Genomic DNA, 24,858 nt, shown 5'->3' with positions numbered 1-24,858 from the left:
CTTCATCTAAGAAATTAAATATCTAGATAATTAATAAATATATATATTATGAGATTTAATTATAATTTTTTTAGCCAAATTCTAGTTAAATCGATCCTATCTAAAGCTTAAACCTGCAATTTCTCAACTAGTTGAGCTCAAACTTGGCTTAAATGCAATCAAACCGGCTTGGCTTGATTATAGCCCTGTTTGCTCATCTTAAATTGTCAACATAAGTTGAATGTACCCGAGAGCAAACCTGGAAAAAGAATTATTGTAGTTGTGTTCCTAAAGAAAAAAACGTTGAATTGCTTGCTTTGAACATCAATTTTACTGTATGTTCTTGAGGTACAAAAGCACAAAAACATCTCATGGATTCTTGAACAACATGAAAACTCATGAATGAATAGCCTAAAATTTGCAAGATTGCTTACCACACCATTTTTCAAGGCCTTTCACCAATCACATAGCCAGACTTTAGACTGTAAACATATCTACTTACATCTACATGATTTTTGTGCCATAACATACCAAAGCAAATTGAAACCAACAATCAGAGATCAATTAGATTGATGAGAACCGCAATCTGGAAATATAATTGCATAAGGGGCTTTTGACCCATATAACCAAATATTAAACCTAGAGGGGAAGAGAAGCTTAGGACACAATCACCCTGGAACTATACAGCCATAACCAAACATATGTATGATGATGAGAACCTCGAAAGAAAGATTCCTCTACTCACATACTTCATATCCACAATCTGTAAGCGGTCAAAAGGAAGAAAAGGAGCCGAATGAAACACATGGAACTTGTCTCACGCAAAATCATTTAGGAGACAACAGCCGAGGAACCAGATGAAGAGGAACTAGCTTCACCTACCACACTCTTTAGGTTCAAAGAAGCAGACTCAGATGATGTGCCAGATTCTGGTACATCACCAATGTCCAAAGACTCTGGTAGATTTTCTGATGATTCAACGGCTTCAAACTGCAGCAAAAAATAATGCACTCTTATGGTAACTGAGAAGCAACAAGATAGAATTAAGCTAATTTCACAAAAGGTTAAAAAAAGAGTACAATGATTTATAATGCAAGATATATGATATACTTGTACCACAGCCTTTGGGATGAATCTTGTTAAACTTCCCATGAAGCAGGGACATTTTCTGAGTTCTTTAAAACACTGAAGCAGATTAAATACAAAATGATCTCCCTATCACCAAGACAAAAGCATAGCACTTTATTTACTGCCATTCAAACAACCATTCCAAAATACCACATACAACTACTCATTTTCCCCAAAAAAACTATCAACTATAATATTGCAATATATATAAAATACAGTGAAAACAGGATGATGTGCTATCGAACACTGTTTGCCAGATATAGCTACTCACAATTAGGGCTGGACTCGAGCCGAGCCAGCTCGAGCTCGGCTCGGTCGAGCCCGAAACGAGCTGGGCTTGGCCGAGCTCGAGCTGGCTCAGTAGATTTTTTTTTTTAATTTTTTACACAAAACAACGTCATTTTGGTAAAGAAAAACGAGCCGAGCCGAACTCGAGCCCGAAACGAGCCAACCTTAGCCGAGCTCGGCTTGGCTCGAATCCAGCCCTACTCACAATGCTTCAGAAAAGCAGGGTAGGAAAATGGGATCAACCAAGTCTTAAATATGAGTCTGTTATAGACAAGAACTAATTGCCATATCCAGTACATATAGCTCATCATCGAGGGTCATGTAATCTTAAAAAACACTAAAGTGGGCCATAACTGAATAAAATTAATATCTCAAGTGGGTTTAGCCCCTCAAGCTTTCTTATGATGCATTCATTTATCAGCTAAATGCAAAACAATACTGCCAGATTGTGTCTTGATATATAAAAGAATCAGATCATTTGTGTTACTCAAGTAACAGATTTTCTGATGCTAAAGGTATCCAAATAATTGTTCAGCTTTGCAAACCAAATTACAGAAGGAAAGATATGGCATAGATACAATCCACAGTAAATCCGTCTAATGAAGATTATTTAACAACTTGAAAAAAATAAAGGTTTAGAAGTTCACCTCAAGTTGGGTCAGCATGTCAACAGTGGCTTCCAAGTCGAGCTTGTTTGCCATATAAACATCAGCCAGGGACTGATCAGATAAACCAGGAAATGTCATCTGTAGATATGCCAAATCCATGTCATATTCCTCATCCATAATCTGCTTACTTGAAGATGAACCATACTGACCATGAACAGGGTGGTTCCTCACACTAGACTGTTCAGGAATGGGACCATTTTCAACACCTTGAGCAACAGAAGCCAGAGAAACCTTGCTCTGATGCTGGTTCTGTGTTACATGTGCAGGATGTACATACCAGTCAGTCTCAAAGCCAGTCTCAGAATCATTAGTTGTAGGCCCAGTTCCATCACATGCCTTTCTTTTGGAGAGCGGTACATATGCTGCTGCATATGGATTTAAAGTAGAAACTCCTGGCTTCATCGCTTTTATTACCCCCCCGAGAAAAAAAGAAAGAGCACTGCTCATAAAAAATTAAAAAAGGGCAAAAAGACGCATATTAATCAACCACTTAATACCCAGCTAAGTAGCTATTTACACAATCATACCACGTACGGTTGGAAGTAAAGTTATAACAAACCAAAATCCAATCTTCCATGTGTATCAGAAAGTCTAAATTCTTCACGTGATCAATTAGAACATGTAATTGAGAAAATAAAAAAAATCTATTATAAAATATGTGAACTCATATATGGCCGTGGAGTGCTCTGAATCAGACTCTTTTTCTTAATCTTACATTTCCGTTGTACCCTAATAAGAACAAGATTGGTAAAATTTTTTCCCAAATCTTCTTTTTCATATTTGTTAATGCTTCCTATCCCTTATTTTTCTCGTTTTACGCAATAGCGACTAATTCAGCAGAATCAACTTAGAATAAGAGAAATCATCAATTTAAAAGCAAACAATAGGCGAGAACGACAACTAATTCAACTATCTCATTCCAAAAGCGATAGAGATTACAATTGATCGAACCAGGAAAAGATCAGAAACTGTTCAATATGGCCTTATTTAAGATAAAAATTATCAATCATAATCGATAATCGTTCCCGATTTTGAAGTTATAATCAAGATCGCATGAATCGAATAAAGCAATACGTGAACAGAGAAGAAATAATAATTTACCAGAGTTTCCAATATTAAGAGCGAAAAAGGAGATGATCGAAGAGATCTGCAAAAAATGACAAATAAAAGAAGATTTAGACTCACATGGGCGATGCGAAGACGTTTACTTGAAAATCGTGCTCGCTTTTGATTTGAGTCTGTTTGGAATCACGATTTTCTTATGTTACAGACGTCATGGGCTTGTCCTGAGCTCGCTCAATTAAACCCGTCTTTTGTTTTATTGCCAGCGTGGCAATATGTTATTGGCCCAAAGTGTACACAATATTCCATCACCCAAGGTTTGCCCCAAAAACATTTCCACCCCTACTTGCTATAAATAATTTTCATCCAAAATTAAACCCTATCTAAAAAAATTAACCAAGTAAAGGAAATATAATAATTTTACTATCCTTTAATATTCTTTTAGGTTACCCGGGAACCCTTGCGACAAGAACCGGGGGTTTGTATCATCAGAAGTAAACTTTATTATAGTATATCATATTAGAGTCATTCGAACCTTAAAAACTTATAAATAATTTTTAACTATTCACCACTTAACCCAACTCCTAGAGTTATCATAATTGAATTTTTCTCTTAAATCTAAATATTTTAAACATAATAATTTAATTATTAAAAAGTTTAAAAATTTATAAATCAATCTCTAAAATCTTTTAATTTTGATTTGCAGGGGAGTCAATTCAGTGAAGTTGCAGGCTATAAAAACTTTAAATAAATCTCAATCTCTTTAACCTTCATTCATTCTCATTCTTTAAACTCCTCAATCTCAATTCAATAAATTGAATTTATTTCTCTTTTATAATTAATCATAATTTATTTATACAAAAAATAATAGTGGAAATTCTAAAGATTTGGTCAGTGAATTCAATTTATAGATTTTTCATTCACAATGAAAACAATCTCTGGAGATGGAACAACAATCTCAAAAAATTCCTAATCCGATATTTTCCATTTCATGCATGGTAATTTTATTTCAATTATTGTAATTAATAATTTAAAAATTAAATCAAGATCATAGAATTGATGGTTCAATATAATCGAAACCGTAATTCGGTTCCGAACCGAAACCGTCGAATTCTTTGAGGTGTTATTATCATTATTTAAAACTATTAGAGATAGACAATATTTCAAAATTTTCTAAAAGACTCCCAAAATTTATTTTAGAGTTTTTAATAAACTCAAAAAAATTCACATAAATCTTAATATTTTTAAAAATTATAATTTATTTTTTAATATACGACTATACGATAAAAACATCTTTATTTACAAAAAGAAGGAAGAAAGAGTGAGATTGAAAAAATAACGAGTCTTCGTTTGAGACGAAAATGAATAAAAAAGATCAGGAGGGAGAGAGAATGCGGTTGGAGACAATCTTCACCGAAAAGTAATGGAGGAAAAATTCAATGTTTTTAAAACTAGATAGGTGATCCAATTGACTGTCTCATTGATTCATAGTTCAATTGGTTCAAGTTATTATCAAATTATAATGAATAAATTTTACTTAAAAATTTGTAAAAAAAATAAAATTAATCAATATATCCACACCTATGAAGATTATCTTTTTTAAGAAGTAACCATTATTCATTTGATTTCAATAAAACATTAAAATAAAAAGTCTCAATCTCATGATATAGAAAAAAAACATAATTCTATAAATTATTATCTATAGAAGACATTTCAATCAATATGAAATATTTTTTTATATTTTATTTTATTTTTGAACTTATTTTTCCTTACAAACCTTTAAAATTTATAAAATCTAATAAAAAATACTCAAATTACTAAAAATAATTAAAATTTTTAAAAAATTCAAAATTTTGGTCAAATCCGATCAAACCTAGTTTTGATCGGGTCTGACTGAGCTAATAGAAAAAATGGGTTTTAATATTAACCAATCTAAGACTTGGAGCTGATTTCCGATTGAACTGACAGTTTGATCTTGTTTTAAAGTCATTGGAAAAATCAAAATTTAGAGAAGAAATATAACTTTTTAAAACTATCAGTGAAAGAAAATTGTTAAATTTTTAAACTACGAAGAGCAAATAAAATAAAATTTTAATTTTTTAAAATTTTTTGTTAAATAATAATTTTATTTTTAACTTTAATATAAAATTTTAATAAAAAGAAGAATATTTGTATTTTTAAAATTTTAGAAATGAAAATTGAAAATGACTAAATCTTCTATGAAAATAAATCTTTTATCTTTTTAAAAAATAAAAAAATAAAAGATAAAATGGTAGTTTTATTTTTTAATAAATGTAATTTATATTAATTTTGGGTTTAAAAAAAACGTTATTTATGACAATTAAGGCCAAGCCTCAGGGGAAAAAATGTTTGATTCACTCCTTAAATTTGTGGGTGGAGGATAATTTTTCAAATGTCTGAATGACATTGTTAGAAATTCAGAATAGTGAGAAGTAAGGTGAAGGTCGTGTCGTGGCCGCCATTTTTCACATTTCCTGGTGGCATTTCCGTCAATAATAATAACTAAATCCCTCTCCTCTCTTTCATTCCCGTCCGAAACAAAACTCAGCTGTCAAAAGCCAAGCAAGGAATCACATCACTGTATTCAAAAACCAGAGACGTAAACGAATATATTAAGCAGTCTCACAATAATTCAACACAGCTCCGTTACAGCTTTTCAGGTATATTCGCATATTTGTTTTCCTGTGAATATATATATTGTTATTGTTATTGAAACGGTTTATTTTTATTTTTTGTTAGAAGTAATATGTCTATTTTAATAGGGTTTGGATGCTCGGCCACTCTGCGATAATCTGAATTGTAAGGGGACTAAGAGCAAATTCTTGGTCCCCATCAGATGAGGTGTGAGGTTAGCTTACAAGAACAATAATGAGTGTAAAACTTGATTGCGAATTTCTTGGATTCTCTTTAAATGGTCGAAATTCTGGCAATTGCCTTTATTTGGATAGACGTAAATTCCCGAAAAGGACTTCTCACAAGTTCAGATGTGAGAAGAGGAAGAATGATTGGATAGCTCAAGCAATTAGGTTTTCCCTTTTTTGTGGGAAAAATGTGGAGTTATTGAGGAAATCCATTGGCTCAAGAAATGGTTTGGTAGTGAAATCTGTGAAAGAACCCTTTGCAAAGAGTAAGGCTCTAGTGAAGTCACTGGAACCCTTGTGGAAAGAGGGTTTGTTGTTTGTGAGATGTTCTGTTTTAATAGCTGTGATATCTGGGGTCTGCCTGTTGGTGTGGTATGGGCAAAGCAAAGCCAAGAGTTTTATTGAATCCAAGCTTTTGCCCTCTGTTTGTTCAATGCTCAGTGAATATATTGAACGTGAGATTGATTTTGGTAAGGTACGAAGAGTTTCACCTTTAAGCATTACGCTAGAGTCATGCTCAATTGGGCCGCATTCAGAGGAGTTTTCTTGTGGTGAGGTTTCAACTATGAAACTTCGTGTTCGTCCTTTTTCAAGTTTGAGGAGGGGAAAGATTGTGGTTGATGCTGTTTTGTCTCATCCAAGTGTCTTGATTGTGCAAAAGAGGGATTATTCTTGGTTAGGAATCCCCTCAATTGAAGGTGGTGGTCCACAGGGGCATTTATCAACTGAAGAAGGTATTGACTACCGTACAAAAACCAGGAGGATTGCCAGAGAGGAAGCGGCTGCTCATTGGTCCAAAGGTAGGGATGATATGGCTAGGAAAGCTGCCGAGATAGGTTATATTGTTTCTGAGAAAAGTTCCTGTCCATCCCTAGGTTATGATTTGAAGGAGGGAAGTCATTCAACAGATATTACTGAACTAGCAAGCTCTGAGTCCTTTATGTGCATGGATGAAAAGATGCACTGGAGGGATCATCACTGCATGGACACAGGTGTTGATTATGATATGAAGCATGCAGACTTGGAGAAATCATTTGGTGTCAAGATCCCTGGATCGGGACTGAAGTTCTGGTCTAAAGTGATAAAAGGACCTAAAAAGCACAAGTTAAAGAAAGGTAGTGGGACCGATATTTCTGCAGCTGGCATTTCAGCCAAAAGTCGAATCCTTGAGCGTAGTGCATCAGCAGCCTGGGCATATTTCCAGGGTCAATATCAAGGGAAGTCTGAAGAACCTCCACATGTCTCTGGAAATGATGATGTATTGAACTTGAACTTTGACAATATTTTGGTGAAAAGTGAGAGTGATACTAAAGCTGGCACTTCTATTGACATGAATAGTTGTCAAGATCACTTGATAGCTCCTAACCAGAATGAAAAGCAACACAAAGAGCCAAAACTTTATCATCTAACAGCAGATCAAAATGTCAATGGCTATATAAAAGAACTGGATCTTTTACGTGATCCGTTTCTTATGACCGTGGATAGGCTTAGTGGAGTTAGAAAAATCTCTGAAAATTTGGTATCTGTTTCTAGTGTCATAGGAGCTAATGAAACCAATAGTAGTAGTGTAAACACTGAGAATTTAGTGGTTGAATCTGTAAATAAACATTTGAATGATGATCTGTCTGAGAGCCATGGTGAGCGTGCATCACAAAATTCTACTGAAAATCCCGAATTTCTAGCTGCACATTCTGATTTAGTTCCCAGTGGACCATTAGACTTGAAATCAGGGTTACTTTCTTGGTCTAGAAATGCAAGGGAATTAATATCTAATTTTTTTGCTTCCCCTTTTCAAGAGTTGAAGTCAGGCATGGTTCCAAATGTTGAAGATGTTGTAGCAGAATTGGTTGATGGGGTATATGCAGTGGAGAATGAAGGGATTGAGAAGATGCTTCCGGTTACACTGGATTCTGTTCATTTCAAAGGTGGAACACTCATGCTGCTTGCATATGGTGATAGGGAGCCTAGGTGAGAGCTATTCTTATTACATTGTTCTAGAGTCAACTACCAAAGTATGTTTTCACTTATGAACTCTTTGAACAAAGGTCATCTTGTACATGGAAAGTTAAACAAGTTTATTTTCATACTGTTCATTACGGAACTTAATAATATTATTGAAGCCTTACTTATTAGCTTATGCTTTTTTTGAATCAAGTGACAATTTAACATAGTATCATAGCCAAGTTAAGCAAGTGTCTTGTGTTGAAATCCACCCATTTTGTTAATTATATTACAGTAAATTGTGGTGGTGGTTATAGCTGTATATTTGTTTTTATTTGTGTTCAATCGACTTGCAAGCGTACATGATTGGGCATGTTAGAGTTTAAATACAGTTTTTGGGTCCTTATTTATCCACTTAACGTTCTGTATTGAAGGTAACTTAAAATCTATTCATGAAATCTCATAACTAAGTGATTTGTGGCTTAAATTAAACTGTAATAAGTGACTTATGGTTTTAAGTTAATGTGTAATAACTAAGTGATTCACAGTTTAAGTCAAAGTGTGACTGGATTCCTAATGGAATCTTTTCATGCACAAAAAACACCAGAACTTTCATTAGCTTGATAAAAAAAGAAATGAGAAGATTTATGTAATTATTATAACTTTTTAAATGACAAAACATCATGAAAAAAATAAATTTTAAGTTGGTCATCTGATTATACCTGCACTGACAAAACTATCCATGCACTGTCTAGAGAGATGGAGAATGTTAGTGGACATGTGAAGCTTCAAAAGCACTACAGCCGTGTGTATGTACAACTGAGCGGCAACTGTAAGATGTGGAGATCAGATGTGATGTCTGGAGATGGTGGCTGGTTGTCTGCAGATGTTTTTGTTGACACTATTGAGCAGCAATGGCATGCAAATTTAAAAATAATAAACCTCTTTGCTCCGGTAAGGTATACTGTGGATGTGATATACAATTAAACTACTAAGTTATTCGCTGCCTGCAACCTATATGATAGATTTCTAATGTGTCATGTTTCATGTTGTCTTCTTTTAACAGCTTTTTGAAAGGCTTTTAGAAATTCCAATTATGTGGTCCAAAGGGAGAGCCTCTGGTGAGGTGCTTTTCTAACTTCAATTCAGTTGCTTCTGTTACTATATTCAGAACTATGTCAGAAATTATCTCAAGTTTACACCCGTGGAGTTTCTATATAACTTTGTTTTTTTCTGTTTAATATTCTCTTTTTTTTGTTGATCTTATGAGATGGAGAATTTTGTTAATTGTGTGTGATTGCTTGTCGAGAGGCATGCTTCCTGGATTTATGTTTTTGACCTAGCAAACTTTGAACCATCAATCTGATGTTAATCTCTTGGATGATTGGCAGTTATGATAGCTAATCATTATGCTCTACACATCGTTTTGATAACTTGGAAATTGATTTTTGAGCTTCATATTGCCTTATGTGAACTCCAGAGCTAGATGTATTAAATCTTTCTTTTCTTGGATTTTTTATTGTCAGTTGGCTACTATTCTTATCGCTTTCTTTGAGAGATAGAATAGTGACCTGTTTTATTTTCTCCCTTTCTTTGTAAGATTATATACATTTTTCAAGGTGAGGATGTTGGTGGTACTTTATTATAAATTTAGAAAAATAAGATACAACTGGATGGTGTTGGCTTCAACCATAGAGCTTTATATATATCATAATATTATATAAAAGATTCTTGAGATTGTGTTTCGTTTAGCATCTACTGTTTGAGTTTTTAACGCAAGTTGATAAACAAGCTCAAATTTCATTCATTATTGGAAATCCTGGTTGACTTTTTAATCACCTTTCTGATTACATATATTCTTCCTGTTTTCAGGTGCATGTATGCATGTCTAGAGGGGAAACATTTCCAAATCTTCATGGACAACTTGATGTAACAGGGTTGAAGTTTCAAATACTTGATTCTCCATCTTGGTTTTCTGTATGTCTTCTTTCCCTATAGATATGTAGCGTGTCATATGTATGTTTTCTTAGTGTAGCCACTAGGGAAAAAAAGATTATTTTATCTAGTAGCTAGATCATGTTGTTGATATTTCTTTCTTAAATCTCATTTTGTTATGGCTTTGCATCTAGCAAATTGTACAGAGTGTAATACATGCCCTAGTATATGAGTCAACTGTTGCTTCTGATGCTTGGCTTAGGAAATGCCTTCATGAGCTATGAGTTTCCTTAGAGCATAGAGGTGTACTGATGTTGTGGTGTGAAGCAAATATATCTTAAAGCAATTCTATTCCATAAATCTCCAATGACTCAAGGGGGCATAAGAATTGGTTGATGAGAAGTATTGTAAACTTTTTCTAAGATATTTGAAGTGTGTGAGGGGTTGAAACTCTGTTGAAGGAGAAAGTGTCAGTTAAAAATAATATATCTTTATCTAGGTACCCATGTAAAGACCTGGAGTGAGTCTGATGTGAGTACAGAGGAATAATTCTATCAAAGTCTGCATTTTATTGGTCCAAACAGAGCATTTAATTGCCACTACTGCTTAAGAACACTGTCACTATGTTACCCTATCACAAGGTCATTTGGTGGTCTATATAATTCATTGTTATCTTTTGTTCACATCTCTCGATAATTTACAGGGGGAGGAACTGAACTGGTCTTCTCTTTTGCATCCTGTTATTTTATAAAAAGAAAAAAAAAAATCACATACACTTTGTGCTTGAATAGCACATTCTCTATATGTTGAGAAGAAACATAAGATGATGTTAACATTATCTTAATGTTGTCATCTGCATTGTGGAAAGATCCCATTTAACTTCTGATTTTGTTTTTTTTTTTTTTTAAAGTTTTTCAGGCATGTAGTGGCATATTTTGATATTATCACTGTTAGTCTTTTGTATCAAACATGATTAGTATTTAGAAAGGAGTTGTAGCATATGTTATTTGTGCCTTCTTTCTCCAGGATATTTCAACAAGTCTATGTTTCCGTGGTCAACGAATATTCTTACACAATGCAAGTGGCTGGTTTGGCAACGTTCCTTTGGAAGCTTCTGGAGATTTTGGCATTCATCCTGAGGAAGGGGAATTTCACCTGATGTGCCAGGTATTGTCTATCAGTCAACTGTGGTGAATAATGTTTATGATCTGGAACTGAATATTGATTCTGCCTTTAAATACTCAGGTAATTATTTATTTATTTATTGATATGAAAAAACCAAATTATTAGTAACAGATATCAATGCATCAGAAAAATAAGTGGAGCAATATCTACTGGAAAAAAGGAACAATGACAAAGAAATCAATGTTCCTTAATGAACAAGAAAGATGTCCATTGTGTATATATATATGGTAGAAATAAATACAGAATGTTCTTTTGCCTTTCAGGACAGTGTCTGACATGATCAATCAGTATTGATAATTGCTCTCCGTATAGAGAAAGTGATAATTGAGACCATTTAACCGTTAAACTTAGAGGTTCCTATGTTTTCTATTTTCACAAAGGATCATAACTTCTAATTCAATCATTTTGTTTGAACTTGAACCTGCATCTGGCTGTGTTTTATTTGTTTGGCTGTCTGTTTGTAATGATTTTACAGCGTTTAACTGGTAATTTGTGTATCATTCTACATTTCCAGGTTCCTTGTGTGGAAGTCAATGCCTTGATGAAAACTTTCAAGATGAAGCCTTTGTTGTTCCCGGTATGTTTATTGAATTTTTATTTCCTGTTACTTTGGGATAATATGGATTGTTATGTTCAACAATTTTATTTGCTGTTTGTAAAATCCCCATTAGGCTGGTTACTCCCTCGTGCACTTCATTTAATTTACTTTTTCAAAGAAATGCTGTCATACAAAACCATTCTTACCATTGTGAGCCTGACCTCACCCAATGAGTTAAATTTTAACAGGAGGAATCCAGAAATTCCATAAACGAAGCACTATAAAACCTTTCTCTGAACCAAATTGCCAAGGAAGAGAAATCATAGTTTTAATATGTATTTTTATCACCTCCTCTCTTTATTGAGTGCAGTTGGCTGGTTCTGTAACTGCTGTATTCAATTGTCAAGGCCCATTGGATTCACCAATATTTGTGGGAAGTGGGATGGCTTCTAGAAAGATATCTACTTCAGTCCCTCATCTCCCTGCATCATCTGCATCTGAAGCAATGCTGAAAAGCAAGGAGGCTGGTGCTGTGGCAGCATTTGACCACGTTCCTTTTTCATATTTATCGGCTAATTTTACTTTTAACACTGATAACTGTGTAAGTTATTCTTTTAGTTAATCTCAGGCACATTGTATGTTAAAAGAACATGGTGTTTATGCAATTTTGTTTTTTCTCTAAGAAAATAATAAATTAATTACTTTGCATGTTATAGGTTGCTGACTTGTATGGAATCAGAGCTACCCTTGTCGATGGTGGTGAAATTCGAGGGGCAGGCAATGCCTGGATTTGCCCAGAGGTATGTAATAGCTTCTAGAATAGCTTACCTTTGTGTTTTTATTTTGTTTTTCTACTTTCGATTAGAATCAAGGTGTGCTATCCTGCCAGTCAATGAACCAGGCTGAGTTAGTAGATTTATGATATTTTATCTCTGGTCTCATATGTAGTAAATTTCAACATAGGAGAGGACAGTTAATTAGTTCAATCATTTCTGCAGTCCCTTTCTTGCAATGATTTGGTTTAGTGCCTCTCCTTGTACTTCTTTTCCGCTTTTCTGTCTCTCCCTCTCCGTGTGCATGTTATATTCTTGTGCATGATTGGTGACTTGGATGCTTATGGCTTTCCTTTTCTTGACATATGTGAATTCTGCTAGTCAACTATTCTCTTTGGGAAATCTGATCTCTGTATCGAATGATTTTTGCATGCTATGGATTTATTTAGCTGTAGCTCTTCTTTGTCACCCTTAAAAGGTTAGACCTATAGGCTGACATCTATAGAATCTTCTTCATTCAGGTTGCTTGACTTACTGGCTGGTATAGGGAGACAATGCATTTTATTCTGCTAAATTCTATAATGCCTCATTGAATGCTTTGTTATGGTATTCTTGATTCTGATGTAAAATGGTTAATTTTCCAGGGTGAGGTGGATGATGCTGCAATTGATGTTAATTTCTCTGGAAATTTATCCTTTGATAAAATCATGCATCGTTATATACCTGGTTATCTTCAATTGATGCCACTTAAATTGGGAGAGTTAAGTGGAGAAACAAAACTTTCTGGCTCTCTTTTGAGACCGTAAGTCCATAGACCTTTTTTATTTGCTGATTTTGGTTCACTGATTTGTGTTTGTCTATTATGGATATTTATTATACTAAAAGTTGTCTTATGTTCCGTTATTTTGAATATAGGAGGTTTGACATTAAATGGATTGCACCAAAAGCAGAAGGATCTTTCAGCGATGCTCGAGGAGATATTATGATCTCACATGATTGCATTACTGTTAGTTCGTCATCTGTTGCTTTTGAATTGTACACAGAAGTTCAAACATCTTATCCTGAAGAACACTGGGTGCACCAAAAAGATTCTGATATAAGGGATAGGATTCCATTTACTGTTGAAGGCGTTGACTTGGACTTGCGTATGCGTGGCTTTGAGTTTTTCAGCCTGGTTTCTTATCCTTTTGATTCTCCAAGACCGACTCATTTGAAAGCAACTGGAAAAATTAAATTTCAGGGGAAAGTTCTGAAGCCATTTAGTCAATCTACTGAGCAAAATTTTGGTTCTGAGGAAGAAACACAACATGAGAAATTTACAATAAAAGAAAACAAACAGTGTCTTGTAGGTGAGGTGTCAGTTTCAGGTCTCAAACTGAATCAGTTGATGCTGGCACCTCAGTTGGTTGGATCATTGAGCATTTCACGTGATTCTGTGAAGGTAACACCAAAAGTTTTATTCTTGGACAAGTTGATCCTCATATTTCTGCCTTTTTTTTTTCGCACTATGCAATTCTATTCTGCATTTTTTGCCTTTTATTTTATTTATTGAAGAAAGAGTTGTGATAGTCCACATAAGAAACTTGGAAATTCTAACATGCATTGCTTATGCCATTCCACAACCTGCTGCCTGATGACATCATTACTATGCTTTATAGGGAATGCGGTTGCTGTGTTAACTACCTAGTCTCAGTTATTAATTTGTCTCTTAGATTTGATCCAAAATCTTACATGTTCCAAGTATTTTCTCCTTGGATCAACAGCTCTTTCTGCCAAGTATTTACATCTTCTCTGAGTTTACATCTATTCCTGGGAGGAAAAATGGAAATTTTATGTACTGAAATTGGTTGTGATACCTTCTACACAATATCAATGTTTTGATTGAGAGTTTGGATAGTTTTTCATGTTTTTGTTATACATTGAAATTTTCTGTCAGAATTTCATATATCTCATTAACTTGACTTTTGCTATTGTTTAATTTATTCACAATTACTTTACCTAGAGTTTCAAATAGCTTTCTTGTATATCGACTAATATTTTAAGACAAGTATCCAATTAGATTCCCTGTTATGGATGAAAGTGATCATATTTTGTCAGTAAGCATCTGTTGTAACTCTTAACAGAAAAATTTGAATGAGAAAAATGAATTTTCCGTTAAGACAAAAAGGATTAGGAATGCCATTCAAGCATAACAGGGAAACTTTAAGATTCTTCAATTTTGTTATTTAAAACTAGCTGAATATATATCAGTAGCTGTACTTTCAGTGATCCTCACTGGTTTTAGGATGACTTCAGCAATTTCTTTGGTTACAGTTGAAATGATCAATTTATTTATTTTCTGCATAGAGATCAATTATAAAATGATGCATTGTTATCTTATGTTTTTTACTGCAATTCTACAACCGGCTGCAATTTGATCGATGATTTACATTCTTCCATCACTTTTAAGTTGATAGATTCTCTTAAGTGTGTATGATTTGCTTGTGTAATTACCCATGAGGGCTTTTTTCTTTAAGTCTAGCCTTCTTTTCCTTGAAAAGCTTTTGGATTTTGTGTGAAGTAGTATTTTCTGCTAAGTTTGATATTATTAAATTTCTGCCTATGCACTTTATCGATATGTGATATATACAGTGTCATCTTGAACTGGTCTCCGCATATGGGATAATCAACAATATTGTGTGAAGTGTGAAGACATGGACTTATCCACTTATTGCCTGTTTTCTGTTTCTAATTTGTCTTGAAACCTTCACCATGTCTGATGCTGCAGTTGGATGCCACTGGTAGACCAGATGAAAGTCTTGCAGTAGAGGTTGTAGGGCCATTACAACCTAATTGTGAAGAGACCTCCCAGAATGGGAAGCTGTTGTCATTTTCCCTGCAGAAGGGGCAACTGAAAACTAACTTTTGTTTTCGACCATTACATTCTGTTACCTTGGAGGTATCTTAATCTGAAGATGTTTGAATAAATTTATAGTTGTCTCTCTCTCTTAGCAGTTTAACAGGTGTAGTGTTTGCGCTCGTATTTGTTGGTTGTAGGTGCGCCATTTGCCACTTGATGAACTGGAGCTGGCTTCACTTCGGGGATCAATACAGAAGGTAAGGTTTAATGCATGCCTACTTGGATCCATTATCTTCTTGGTTCTGTTTCCTCCTTTAATCATGTCAAGTGTGAATCTGAACTGTTTGCGAGGGTGATCATTTATTCTTGGGTGGCTTAAATGCATACCGTATCTTTTTTCTGCCCGCTGAGGTTTTTTTGCTGATCCTCTTCAAAGATGTTCTCCTGTCCATAAAGCTTAAACATTAAACATCTGTATGCATGCATTTATGCACACATTCACGTATGCACTTAAGAGAGGTTTATAAAGAAATTCAAAGAGTGGAGTCTCATAGGGGAGAAAGTTCATGAAAATAAATATTATAAGTTCGTTTTACCCCAGGGAATGAACTTTGACAGTTCATAATATGGGTTGGATTATTGGGTGATAGCAGTATTTTGTGAAATCAGATATATTGTTCATTTTCACCTTTTTCTTTATGCATAATGGTGTGTGTCTTCTTGAGTCATGAGCAGTAGAGCCTTAGAGGGTTTTACTTATTTTGGCTGGACAGTAGAAATTTAACTGGTAAAAAATTGGGGAAGTATCATTACTAATTTTGAGACTGGTGCATTGTTAACTGGTAAAAAAATGATTTTCCTTCCTAAAGATAACTAATTGTGTCAAGCTTTGAAGTAGGAACACATCATTTCAAGTAATTACCCTGTGAAGTTTATAAACGTGTCTGCAAATGCTATTTGTCATGGGCACTGCAGCATTCATTGACTTGCTGCCACTAGATCAGACTTAGCTAAATGCACATATTATGTTCTGGCAATTTGGTTACCAGGGAAAAATATTCTCCCTGGTGGCCAGCCTTACAAAGAAGGAAACAATTTAGGGATTTGAAAGACTTCCAAGTATTAGAAGAGTGGCACCTCTTTTGCATCATGGATGCCAAGTGTTTCCTGTGCAAGATCCTATTTCATCCATGCTATTTGGAATGAGTGAACATCAGTTTGACCATATTTTCTTTACTCTGTGTGGAATTTGATATGGTTATATTTACCTGCAATCCAATAAAAGTTTCAACTTCCAACTTTCAACTTCCTGGGCACTGATTGTATTTCTATGTCCCTTACTGTATCTGCTCTTTATATTATTATTTTGAATTTTTCCAAGTCAGACTGATGCTATGCTGATTTATAGAAAATCCTTTCTGACAGGCAGAAATCCAGCTTAATCTTCAGAAAAGAAGAGGTCATGGCGTGCTATCTGTTCTCCGGCCAAAATTCAGTGGTCTGCTTGGTGAAGCGCTAGATGTTGCCGCTAGATGGAGTGGGGATGTTGTGAGTACTTAAACCAAAACTTAATGTCTTTAGTCTGCTCTTCTTTGCGAGTTAAAGAAATCTGAAAGTTGAAACCCTCTAAGATAATAATTATCACAAAAATAAAATTATCATTATTTCATACCACAACAATGCATCATTGTTTCATACCTTATAATTCAATTTTCAATTTTAAACTTTTTTTTTTCTAACACCTATGTTTCAAATTTACTCACAAAGCTCAATCTTTTCATTTTTGTTTTATATATTTTCTCATGCTTTAACTAAGGCAAGATGTACTACACTAGTTCTTTTTAGTGTTTCCTGGAAATTGACCTCTTATCTTCTCTCATAGTTTGCTTCTACCAATATTTATGGCGGAAAGAGTATTGTCACTGTTATGTCAATTCTAATATTATAATTGTTTGATGTGTTAAGCTTTATTGTTAAAATTTTCTGGAGAACATCTATGGAACAAAGTAATTCTGCATATTGCCTAAAAAGTGCAGATGGATTATTAAATCCCCATATACTGTGTGCATTAATATCCATTTACATATAGCATAGCCTTGTACAACATGACAATGAGCATGATGTACCTGATGTTACTGTATGGTGTGCATTTAGATCACTATTGAAAAAACTGTTTTGGAACAAATCAATAGCCGATATGAGCTTCAAGGTGAATATGTCTTGCCTGGAACACGAGATCGAAATGTAACTAGAAAGGAAAGGGATGGTTTGTTTAAAAGGGCGATGACTGGACACCTGGGGAGTGTCATATCTTCAATGGGAAGGTGGAGAATGAGACTTGAAGTTCCTCGTGCTGAGGTTGCTGAGATGCTTCCACTTGCTAGACTTCTTTCTCGAAGTACAGATCCTGCTGTTCGCTCAAGATCAAAGGTTGTACTCTGCTCAATTTCATTCAAATGATAATGATGCATCTTAAAAAAAAAATTAGATACTACTAAATTTTAGAATTTAGATGCCCAATGAATTTAATGTTTTAGATTTGTTTAAGGACAAGAGTTTGCATCATCTTGGGGGAAATACCTGTGAAGTAATTGGTTGCTCTGAATAAATCAATATATTATGTGAACGTTACATGTAAACAGAGCCACAAGCATTAGTTTGTTTTTCGTTGTAAATGTTCAAGAACTAATAAGAATTAGAAGAGCAGCACTCTCAGGATGTCATAAACAAATCTGGATTTCTGAAACATATTTAGTGACTTTATACTTACTGACATGTCTGCAGTTCCAAAAACTGGAAAATTTGAAATCTTATTCAATCAAAGTTCACCTAAATGGAACGAGGACCTAACAATGAATTTAGACTTGATTGAAGATCCGTTGAATTCTGACAATAAAAAAAATTGCCAATACACCTCCCAATAATAAAGAGGAAACACAAGGTCAGCAACTCATAAAGACCTTAATAACTACCAAGGACATTTTTTTTACCACAATATGTCCTTATTGTTGCAATACCAATGACTTTAAGCTGTAGACATACTATGAGGAAATTTATTCTTTAACAATCTTATAGATTTTACGATCAGATTACCCTTAACAAAATATTCTAGCATAAACTATATCTCAGTAACTCTATTCTTTGATCCCGATAACAGATTAGGAGGCTTTATAAAATCCTTTTCATAATTATTTATTATCACAAAGTCTCACTCTTCGTGGGAATTATATTTGAAGTCATGCAATATATGATTGGAGATGCAATGTGGAATTTTTTTTTTTGGCAAATATAGCTTTGCAGCATGATTCTTGTTTTCCAAAACAAAGAAGGAAATCAGGAAGAAAGAAGTTGTTCTTGTTTCAACAATTTATTTACACTACTCTTATTGGCAGGACTTATCTGATTGTGAGGTATATGCAACCATTTGGATTTCAAATCTCTGATTGTGCATTTTATACTATGCTTATCTGCAGGACTTTTTCATTCAGAGTTTGCAGTCAGTGGGATTATGTACTGAAAATCTTCAAGACTTGCTAGAGGTACTTGCTTATTGAATTTTAATACCATCATTTTTAATTTAGAAGCTGCAATGGTTTATGCCTATATTTTGGTGCTCATGGGATTTAAGTTCAGAATATGAAACGCATAGAAAATATATTGGATTCAAATATGTTCTACAAATTTAACCGCCGTATGAATATTCAGGTCATACAGAAGCATAATACTCCTTCAAATGAAGTAATTCTTCAAGACTTGAGTCTTCCAGGTTTAGCTGAACTTAAAGGCCACTGGCATGGCTCCCTTGATGCAAGTGGTGGAGGCAATGGAGATACAATGGTAATACAATTTTCTGTCAATGCACAAGGCCATAAAATCTTATGTTATGAGTTGTTGGAAATTTTCAATTAAAGTTTTAAGATGAAGTTATTCATCAATCTCTATTTTTACATGTCGAGTGCATGAATTCTTTTGTCCGGACTAATATGCTATTGATATGCAATTCCTTTCCTACATGGAAGGTTTCTGATGTTGGATTTATCAAAAAGAGACAAATAGAATATTGTACTAAGTTCCCACAATCATGAAGTTTGGAATTCTGAGGTTCTGTAACTATTCTTTGGAAACTTCAATCTTTCTATTTTAATTTTTTTACATCTCTTGGCATCTAATGTTCATTGAAAAGAATAAAAATTGGTATGTTGGAATTTTAATCGGTGTGGAAGAAATTAGTCCTTGCAAATTTTCATCTGTGTTTTGTGTAAAGGTGTAGTTATTTGCGGCCAAGAAACTACTCTACATCCTATTCTACCAAGTATATACACTAAAAAAATTTTTAGAAATAATTTTTTCTACTTTCAGTAAAAATAAATTTTTTTTATCAACTTTCAACAAAATATTATGTTTTGATTATATTTTTTGTTCAATTAAATGTTAATCAATTGATGTTTGTGTTAGAATTATAAAAAGTTATATAAATCTAATTTTAAAAGAGTGTAAACTTAGAAAATCGGTGTTAAAAGAAGTATTTTGGGTGCAAAGTTAAGAGCAGTGTTTTTGGTCCAAATGGTGTCACCCTTAGTGAAATTCATTCCCTATAGTATATGCTCTCTTGTTATTGTTCTTCTTGTGTGTTTTTCTCAGGCAGATTTTGACTTTCGTGGTGATGACTGGGAATGGGGAACCTACAGAACGCAGCATGTTGTGGCAGTTGGTGCATATAGCAATGATGATGGTCTAAGGCTTGAGAAAATTTTTATCCAAAAAGATAATGCGACAATTCATGCTGATGGGACATTGCTGGGGCCAAAAACCAATCTTCATTTTGCTGTTCTAAACTTTCCTGTTAGTCTAGTCCCCACTGTTGTTCAGGTGATTGAATCTTCAGCTACTGAGGCCATTCATTCTTTGAGGCAATTGTTAGCACCGATTAGGGGTATACTGCACATGGAAGGAGATCTGAGAGGAAACCTTGCTAAACCAGAGTGTGATGTGCAAGTAAGGCTCCTTGATGGTGCCATTGGGGGCATTGATCTTGGACGAGCTGAAATTGTTGCTTCCTTAACCTCTACTAGTCGTTTTCTTTTTAATGCAAAATTTGAACCATATATTCAGAATGGCCATGTACACATACAAGGAAGTGTTCCTGTTAGTTTTGTCCAAAATAACATTACAGAGGAAGAAGATGCAGAAACAGATAAAACTGGATCAGGTTGGGTTCCTGGGTGGGTGAAGGAAAGGGGTAGAGGATCTGTTGATGACACCAATGAGAAGAAAACCCTGAGAGAAAGAAATGAAGAAGGTTGGGATACTCAATTAGCAGAGAGCCTCAAAGGTTTAAATTGGAACATCTTAGATGTAGGAGAAGTGCGAGTCGATGCTGATATAAAGGATGGGGGCATGATGATGCTGACAGCTCTGTCTCCTGACGCCAAGTGGCTTCATGGGAATGCTGACATTACACTTCAGGTGCATTAGGTCCCTTATGAGCTAATTCAATTGAATAATTATGTTTTTAGAACAATTGTTTTGTCTGCTAGACTGCTACAGTGATCTGGAAAGATTTGATATTTACTTCCTGAGGCTTTTGATTTGTTTCAACTAAATAGGTCAGAGGCACGGTTGAGCAGCCTGTGCTTGACGGATCTGCATCCTTCCACAGGGCATCAATATCTTCACCGGTACTCCGGAAACCTCTCACAAACTTTGGTGGAACTTTACATGTGAAATCAAATAGGTTGTGCATCACTTCATTGGAAAGCAGGGTAAGCAGAAAGGGCAAGCTGTTCATCAAAGGGAATCTACCCCTGAGAACAAATGAGGCATCCCTAGCTGACAAAATTGACTTAAAATGTGAAGTTCTGGAAGTTCGAGCAAAGAATGTTCTAAGGTGCCTAAACTTCTAGTAACATATCTGTAACTTATATAATCCTTGCCTTATTTGCAGCATCAGTCTTCATCCACTGTTGGGAATTTTTGCTTGGTGCATCCAATGATACTTATATAATTGAGTTCCTGAATGTGTGCTGGTTATTGTGTTGTGGTTGCTATTCCTTGGAAGGAAGATAACAGATGCCTTTACAATGTTGATATTGTTTAATGATTTTCCCTTGCTTATAATCATTTTATCTCTTAATTTTAATGACTTCTTTTATCTCCTTACTATATTATATTATAAGATATAACCTATTTTTTCATCAAAATCAGTGGTCAGGTTGACACTCAGATGCAAATAACTGGTTCTATATTACAACCAAATATTTCGGGAAATATAAAATTGAGCCATGGAGAAGCATATCTACCTCACGATAAGGGTAATGGGACTGGTCCGTTTAATAGATTGGAGTCCAATCAGTCCAGGCTTCCAGTTGGTGGTATCAATCGAGCAGTTGCATCTCGATATGTTTCGCCTTTTTTTAGTACAAAACCTGCTGATTCAAGTGCAAAATTCCATCAGCCAACTGGTACTATTCAGTACTCAACAGCTTCTTTTTGCATTGTAATTTTGTTGTTCTTATCTATCGTTGTCAAGATGATTGCTGGTAATATTATATGTTCATCTGAATCACATCCTTTATTTTCAAGAATTTTAATCTCTAACAACTCTAACTACATAGTTTAAGTAGTTCAAATCCCTGCTTATATTTGATTATTAACTGAAATATTGTTTTATGAATGCTGATAGGTTTCCTGTGATAATATTTCTTTTTGAGTCAAAACAATGTTTACTTTGTCAAATTGATTTCAGATGTCGGAAACTAATACCAAAAGCAATTGAATCTTAAGTATCATGATTTAAGACGTGGATAGTATCCAATTGTTGTGGAGATACTTCAAAGTTGAAATTTATATTTTATGTTGCTTAGCATGATTGAATAAATATGAATATATACAATGACTAACAATCTGATAGAGGTTTATTATTAGTCCATATTACATGTTTATTTTGTGGTTTCTGTTGCTAAATTCTGCAATTCTTTTTCTTTGTATACTATTATTTTTTGCAGTTAAATCAGCTGAAGTTGAAAAGGAAATGGAGCAGGTTAACATTAAACCCAGTGTAGATGTCCGCCTAAGTGATTTAAAGCTTGTTTTAGGACCAGAATTAAGAATGGTCTATCCTTTGATTCTTAACTTTGCTGTTAGTGGAGAGCTTGAATTAAATGGTCTAGCACATCCCAAGTGGATAAAACCTAAAGGCATTTTAACATTTGAGAATGGTGATGTGAATCTTGTTGCCACTCAAGTGAGTGTTCTTTTCTTTTAAATTTTTAATATCTTCTGTAGTTAAGTATCTTTTATGCATTGGTTTTCTTCTGTGTATCATAATAAGTTGGCTTGTAGATTTTGGTTAATATGTTAAATTTCTATCTCCAATTTTAGGTTAGGCTTAAGCGAGAGCACCTAAATATAGCAAAATTTGAACCGGAATATGGATTGGACCCTATGCTAGACTTGGCTTTGGTGGGGTCAGAGTGGCAATTCAGGATTCAAGGTCGAGCCAGCAATTGGCAGGACAAAATCGTAGTAACATCAACACGTTCTGTGGAACAGGATGTTCTCTCACCTACTGAGGTACATAAATTCAAATGCCATGGTCATGCCATGTTTTTATATCCTTAGGTTGTGTTTGAAATGATGGATAAAATCTGTGATGTAAGCTATGGATTCTTTTTGTCCCATTGTGTATGTGCTAGGATAGAGTTTACTTAAATTTAAGATATGAAATCTGGTTTAGTTGTGCTTGAAAAGTTGGATTCAATCTGTAATGTGAGCTATGAATTTTTTTGTCATATCGTGTATGTGCTAGGATAGAGTTTACTTAAATTTATGATATGACATCGAATCTGGTTTAGTTGATCCACATGCATATTGTGGTGGCATTCAGTTGAACCATTTATACAAACTTAATAAATTTTCCCTTGCATATTAATAGGTTGATGATCAATGGTGGAGCAAATGGAAAAATCATATGTACACTTGCAAAACTATTTTCAAGTTTAGTTGTGGAATATTGCCAGTCTAATAGGAGTTTTAGGAGTAATGATCAGGGCTTTAATCTGGCATGTAGAATTTGGTTGGGTTTGAATTCTCTTTGCTAGTAGACAAAGTTGTTCATGTGAAGTTTTTCTTTGGTCTTTGTCACATAGTGATATCTGCTTTCTAAAGGGTATATAGGTTTGTAATCCACAAGTTGTTTACATAAAATTGGTCTAGTTACACAGCACATTTTGACAGTATTGAGTATCTTGGACTGGTAGAACCATCCCCATATTTTTTTTCAGCATTTCTACATGGTTCAATGTTGCACAGTAGCAAATATATTGGACTGGTTGAATCCTCTCCATAAATTTTTAGGCATTTTGCTGTAGATCATTTTGAAAGTCTTGTTTTCAATTTAAATATCAAGATTCATGTAATAATCTACTAGAACTCATATTTAGGTGGCCCACAAGAAAAGAGAAGTGGGCAATTATGAAATGGAGAAGAAATTGAGTTTTGTTTCGGCAACCTTTTGCTGATTGAAGGAGAGAGCTGACCTCTCGAAAGCTAGTGGAAATGGAAGGAGTCTATCCTCTCAAAAGCTAGACAAATTAGAGAGAGATTTTGGGCCTTTCGAAAGCTAGTAGAATTGTGTTTGGTCTCTATTTTTGTTTGTTGTAAACACTGCTATTATTCAACATAAAAATCCTATTTTCTGTTTTATTCTGTCTATGTTGTTTGAGAGTTAAGAGATTTCTCTGATAATATAATTTTACATTTTTTTTTCATAGGCCGCTAGAGTGTTCGAGAGTCAATTGGCAGAGTCCATATTGGAAGGCGATGGCCAACTTGCTTTCAAAAAACTTGCTACTGCAACACTTGAAACACTAATGCCAAGAATAGAAGGGAAGGGAGAGTTTGGTCAGGCCAGGTGGAGGCTGGTATATGCTCCACAAATAGCTAGTTTGCTCTCTGTTGATCCTACAGTCGATCCTCTCAAATCTCTGGCCAGCAATATTTCATTTGGTACAGAAGTTGAAGTTCAGCTTGGGAAACGTCTGCAGGTTATCAATGCTCCGATGTTTTTCATGAACGTTTGTTGTTTTTTTCCTTTCAAATTGCTTTTTGTTTATTTGTTGATGATTATCATCTAAAACAATCATTTTGTCACCTGTTTTTAGGCCTCAATAGTTCGGCAGATGAAAGACTCGGAGATGGCTATGCAATGGACGTTGATCTATCAGTTGACAAGCCGCCTTAGAGTGCTTCTGCAATCTGCTCCTTCAAAACGTCTCCTGTTTGAATATTCTGCTACATCACAAGATTGATTCATTTCTCATTTTGTCTGCCGTCGAATTTCTTACATTGGACCATATCTCAGCAAATGCGTACAGTTTTATAATTTGATGGATTTTTGCTTTCCTTGTGTATCTTCTAAATTGTATAAATTATCCCAAGAAACATAGACAAATAATGCTAGAATTGTAAAATTAGTTTTGGATAGAGTATATATCCTTATTCTTTGCTCAGAAATAAACGAGCTTCTTCATATATTCAATGTCACAAATCCAAAGCTGACTCAATAAGAACAATTATGGTTTATATATCATATCCACTGTCAAGATTCCGGCACATTTGTTAAGTATTGTTTGGTTTGAGT

The 24,858-nt window shown here is 34.5% G+C and overlaps 2 protein-coding genes across 5 annotated transcripts; one reads left to right on the top strand and one right to left on the bottom strand.

The window, feature by feature from the left end:
* Positions 1-519: 519 nt before the first annotated feature.
* On the bottom strand, positions 520-3,382 carry LOC123194654 (polyadenylate-binding protein-interacting protein 6-like). 3 transcript variants are annotated; one of them, XM_044607983.1, is made up of 4 exons: positions 3,249-3,382; positions 2,043-2,502; positions 1,096-1,194; positions 520-969 (listed from the first exon to the last, which is right to left on the bottom strand). In XM_044607983.1, the coding sequence occupies exons 2-4, from the start codon at positions 2,463-2,465 to the stop codon at positions 811-813; spliced, it is 681 nt and encodes a 226-aa protein (XP_044463918.1). In that variant the 5' UTR covers positions 2,466-2,502; positions 3,249-3,382; the 3' UTR covers positions 520-810. The 3 variants fall into 3 exon arrangements, with proteins under 3 accessions (XP_044463918.1, XP_044463917.1, XP_044463919.1); XM_044607982.1 differs by having other exon boundaries at positions 3,165-3,321; XM_044607984.1 differs by lacking the exon at positions 1,096-1,194 and having other exon boundaries at positions 3,165-3,320.
* Positions 3,383-5,542: 2,160 nt separating this feature from the next.
* On the top strand, positions 5,543-24,751 carry LOC123194754 (protein TIC236, chloroplastic). 2 transcript variants are annotated; one of them, XM_044608138.1, is made up of 24 exons: positions 5,543-5,806; positions 5,909-7,975; positions 8,704-8,902; positions 9,015-9,074; positions 9,821-9,925; positions 10,910-11,050; positions 11,583-11,645; positions 11,977-12,207; positions 12,323-12,406; positions 13,024-13,181; positions 13,295-13,820; positions 15,147-15,317; positions 15,416-15,475; positions 16,644-16,766; positions 17,373-17,648; positions 18,692-18,757; positions 18,924-19,055; positions 19,860-20,684; positions 20,825-21,105; positions 21,423-21,679; positions 22,223-22,461; positions 22,599-22,790; positions 23,990-24,262; positions 24,380-24,751. In XM_044608138.1, the coding sequence occupies exons 2-24, from the start codon at positions 6,015-6,017 to the stop codon at positions 24,524-24,526; spliced, it is 6,570 nt and encodes a 2,189-aa protein (XP_044464073.1). In that variant the 5' UTR covers positions 5,543-5,806; positions 5,909-6,014; the 3' UTR covers positions 24,527-24,751. The 2 variants fall into 2 exon arrangements, with proteins under 2 accessions (XP_044464073.1, XP_044464074.1); XM_044608139.1 differs by having other exon boundaries at positions 5,886-7,975.
* Positions 24,752-24,858: the final 107 nt, after the last annotated feature.

The sequence above is a fragment of the Mangifera indica genome, chromosome 13 (assembly GCF_011075055.1).
Source record: "Mangifera indica cultivar Alphonso chromosome 13, CATAS_Mindica_2.1, whole genome shotgun sequence".
NCBI classification, from domain to species: Eukaryota; Viridiplantae; Streptophyta; class Magnoliopsida; order Sapindales; family Anacardiaceae; genus Mangifera; species Mangifera indica.
The sequence above is the reverse complement of the archived record's forward strand: the minus strand, read 5'-3'. Positions and strand labels throughout refer to the sequence as shown.

Coding starts and splice junctions, on each gene's coding strand:
- LOC123194654 (XM_044607983.1), bottom strand. CDS start 2,465: ATGAAGCCAGGAGTTTCTACTTTAAATCCATATGCAGCAGCATATGTA. Junction 1,195..2,042: donor ACATGCTGACCCAACTTGAG/GTGAACTTCTAA, acceptor TCTTGGTGATAG/GGAGATCATTTTGTATTTAA. Junction 970..1,095: donor GATTCATCCCAAAGGCTGTG/GTACAAGTATAT, acceptor TTTTTGCTGCAG/TTTGAAGCCGTTGAATCATC.
- LOC123194754 (XM_044608138.1), top strand. CDS start 6,015: ATGAGTGTAAAACTTGATTGCGAATTTCTTGGATTCTCTTTAAATGGT. Junction 9,926..10,909: donor ATTCTCCATCTTGGTTTTCT/GTATGTCTTCTT, acceptor TTCTTTCTCCAG/GATATTTCAACAAGTCTATG. Junction 20,685..20,824: donor ATGCTGACATTACACTTCAG/GTGCATTAGGTC, acceptor TCAACTAAATAG/GTCAGAGGCACGGTTGAGCA.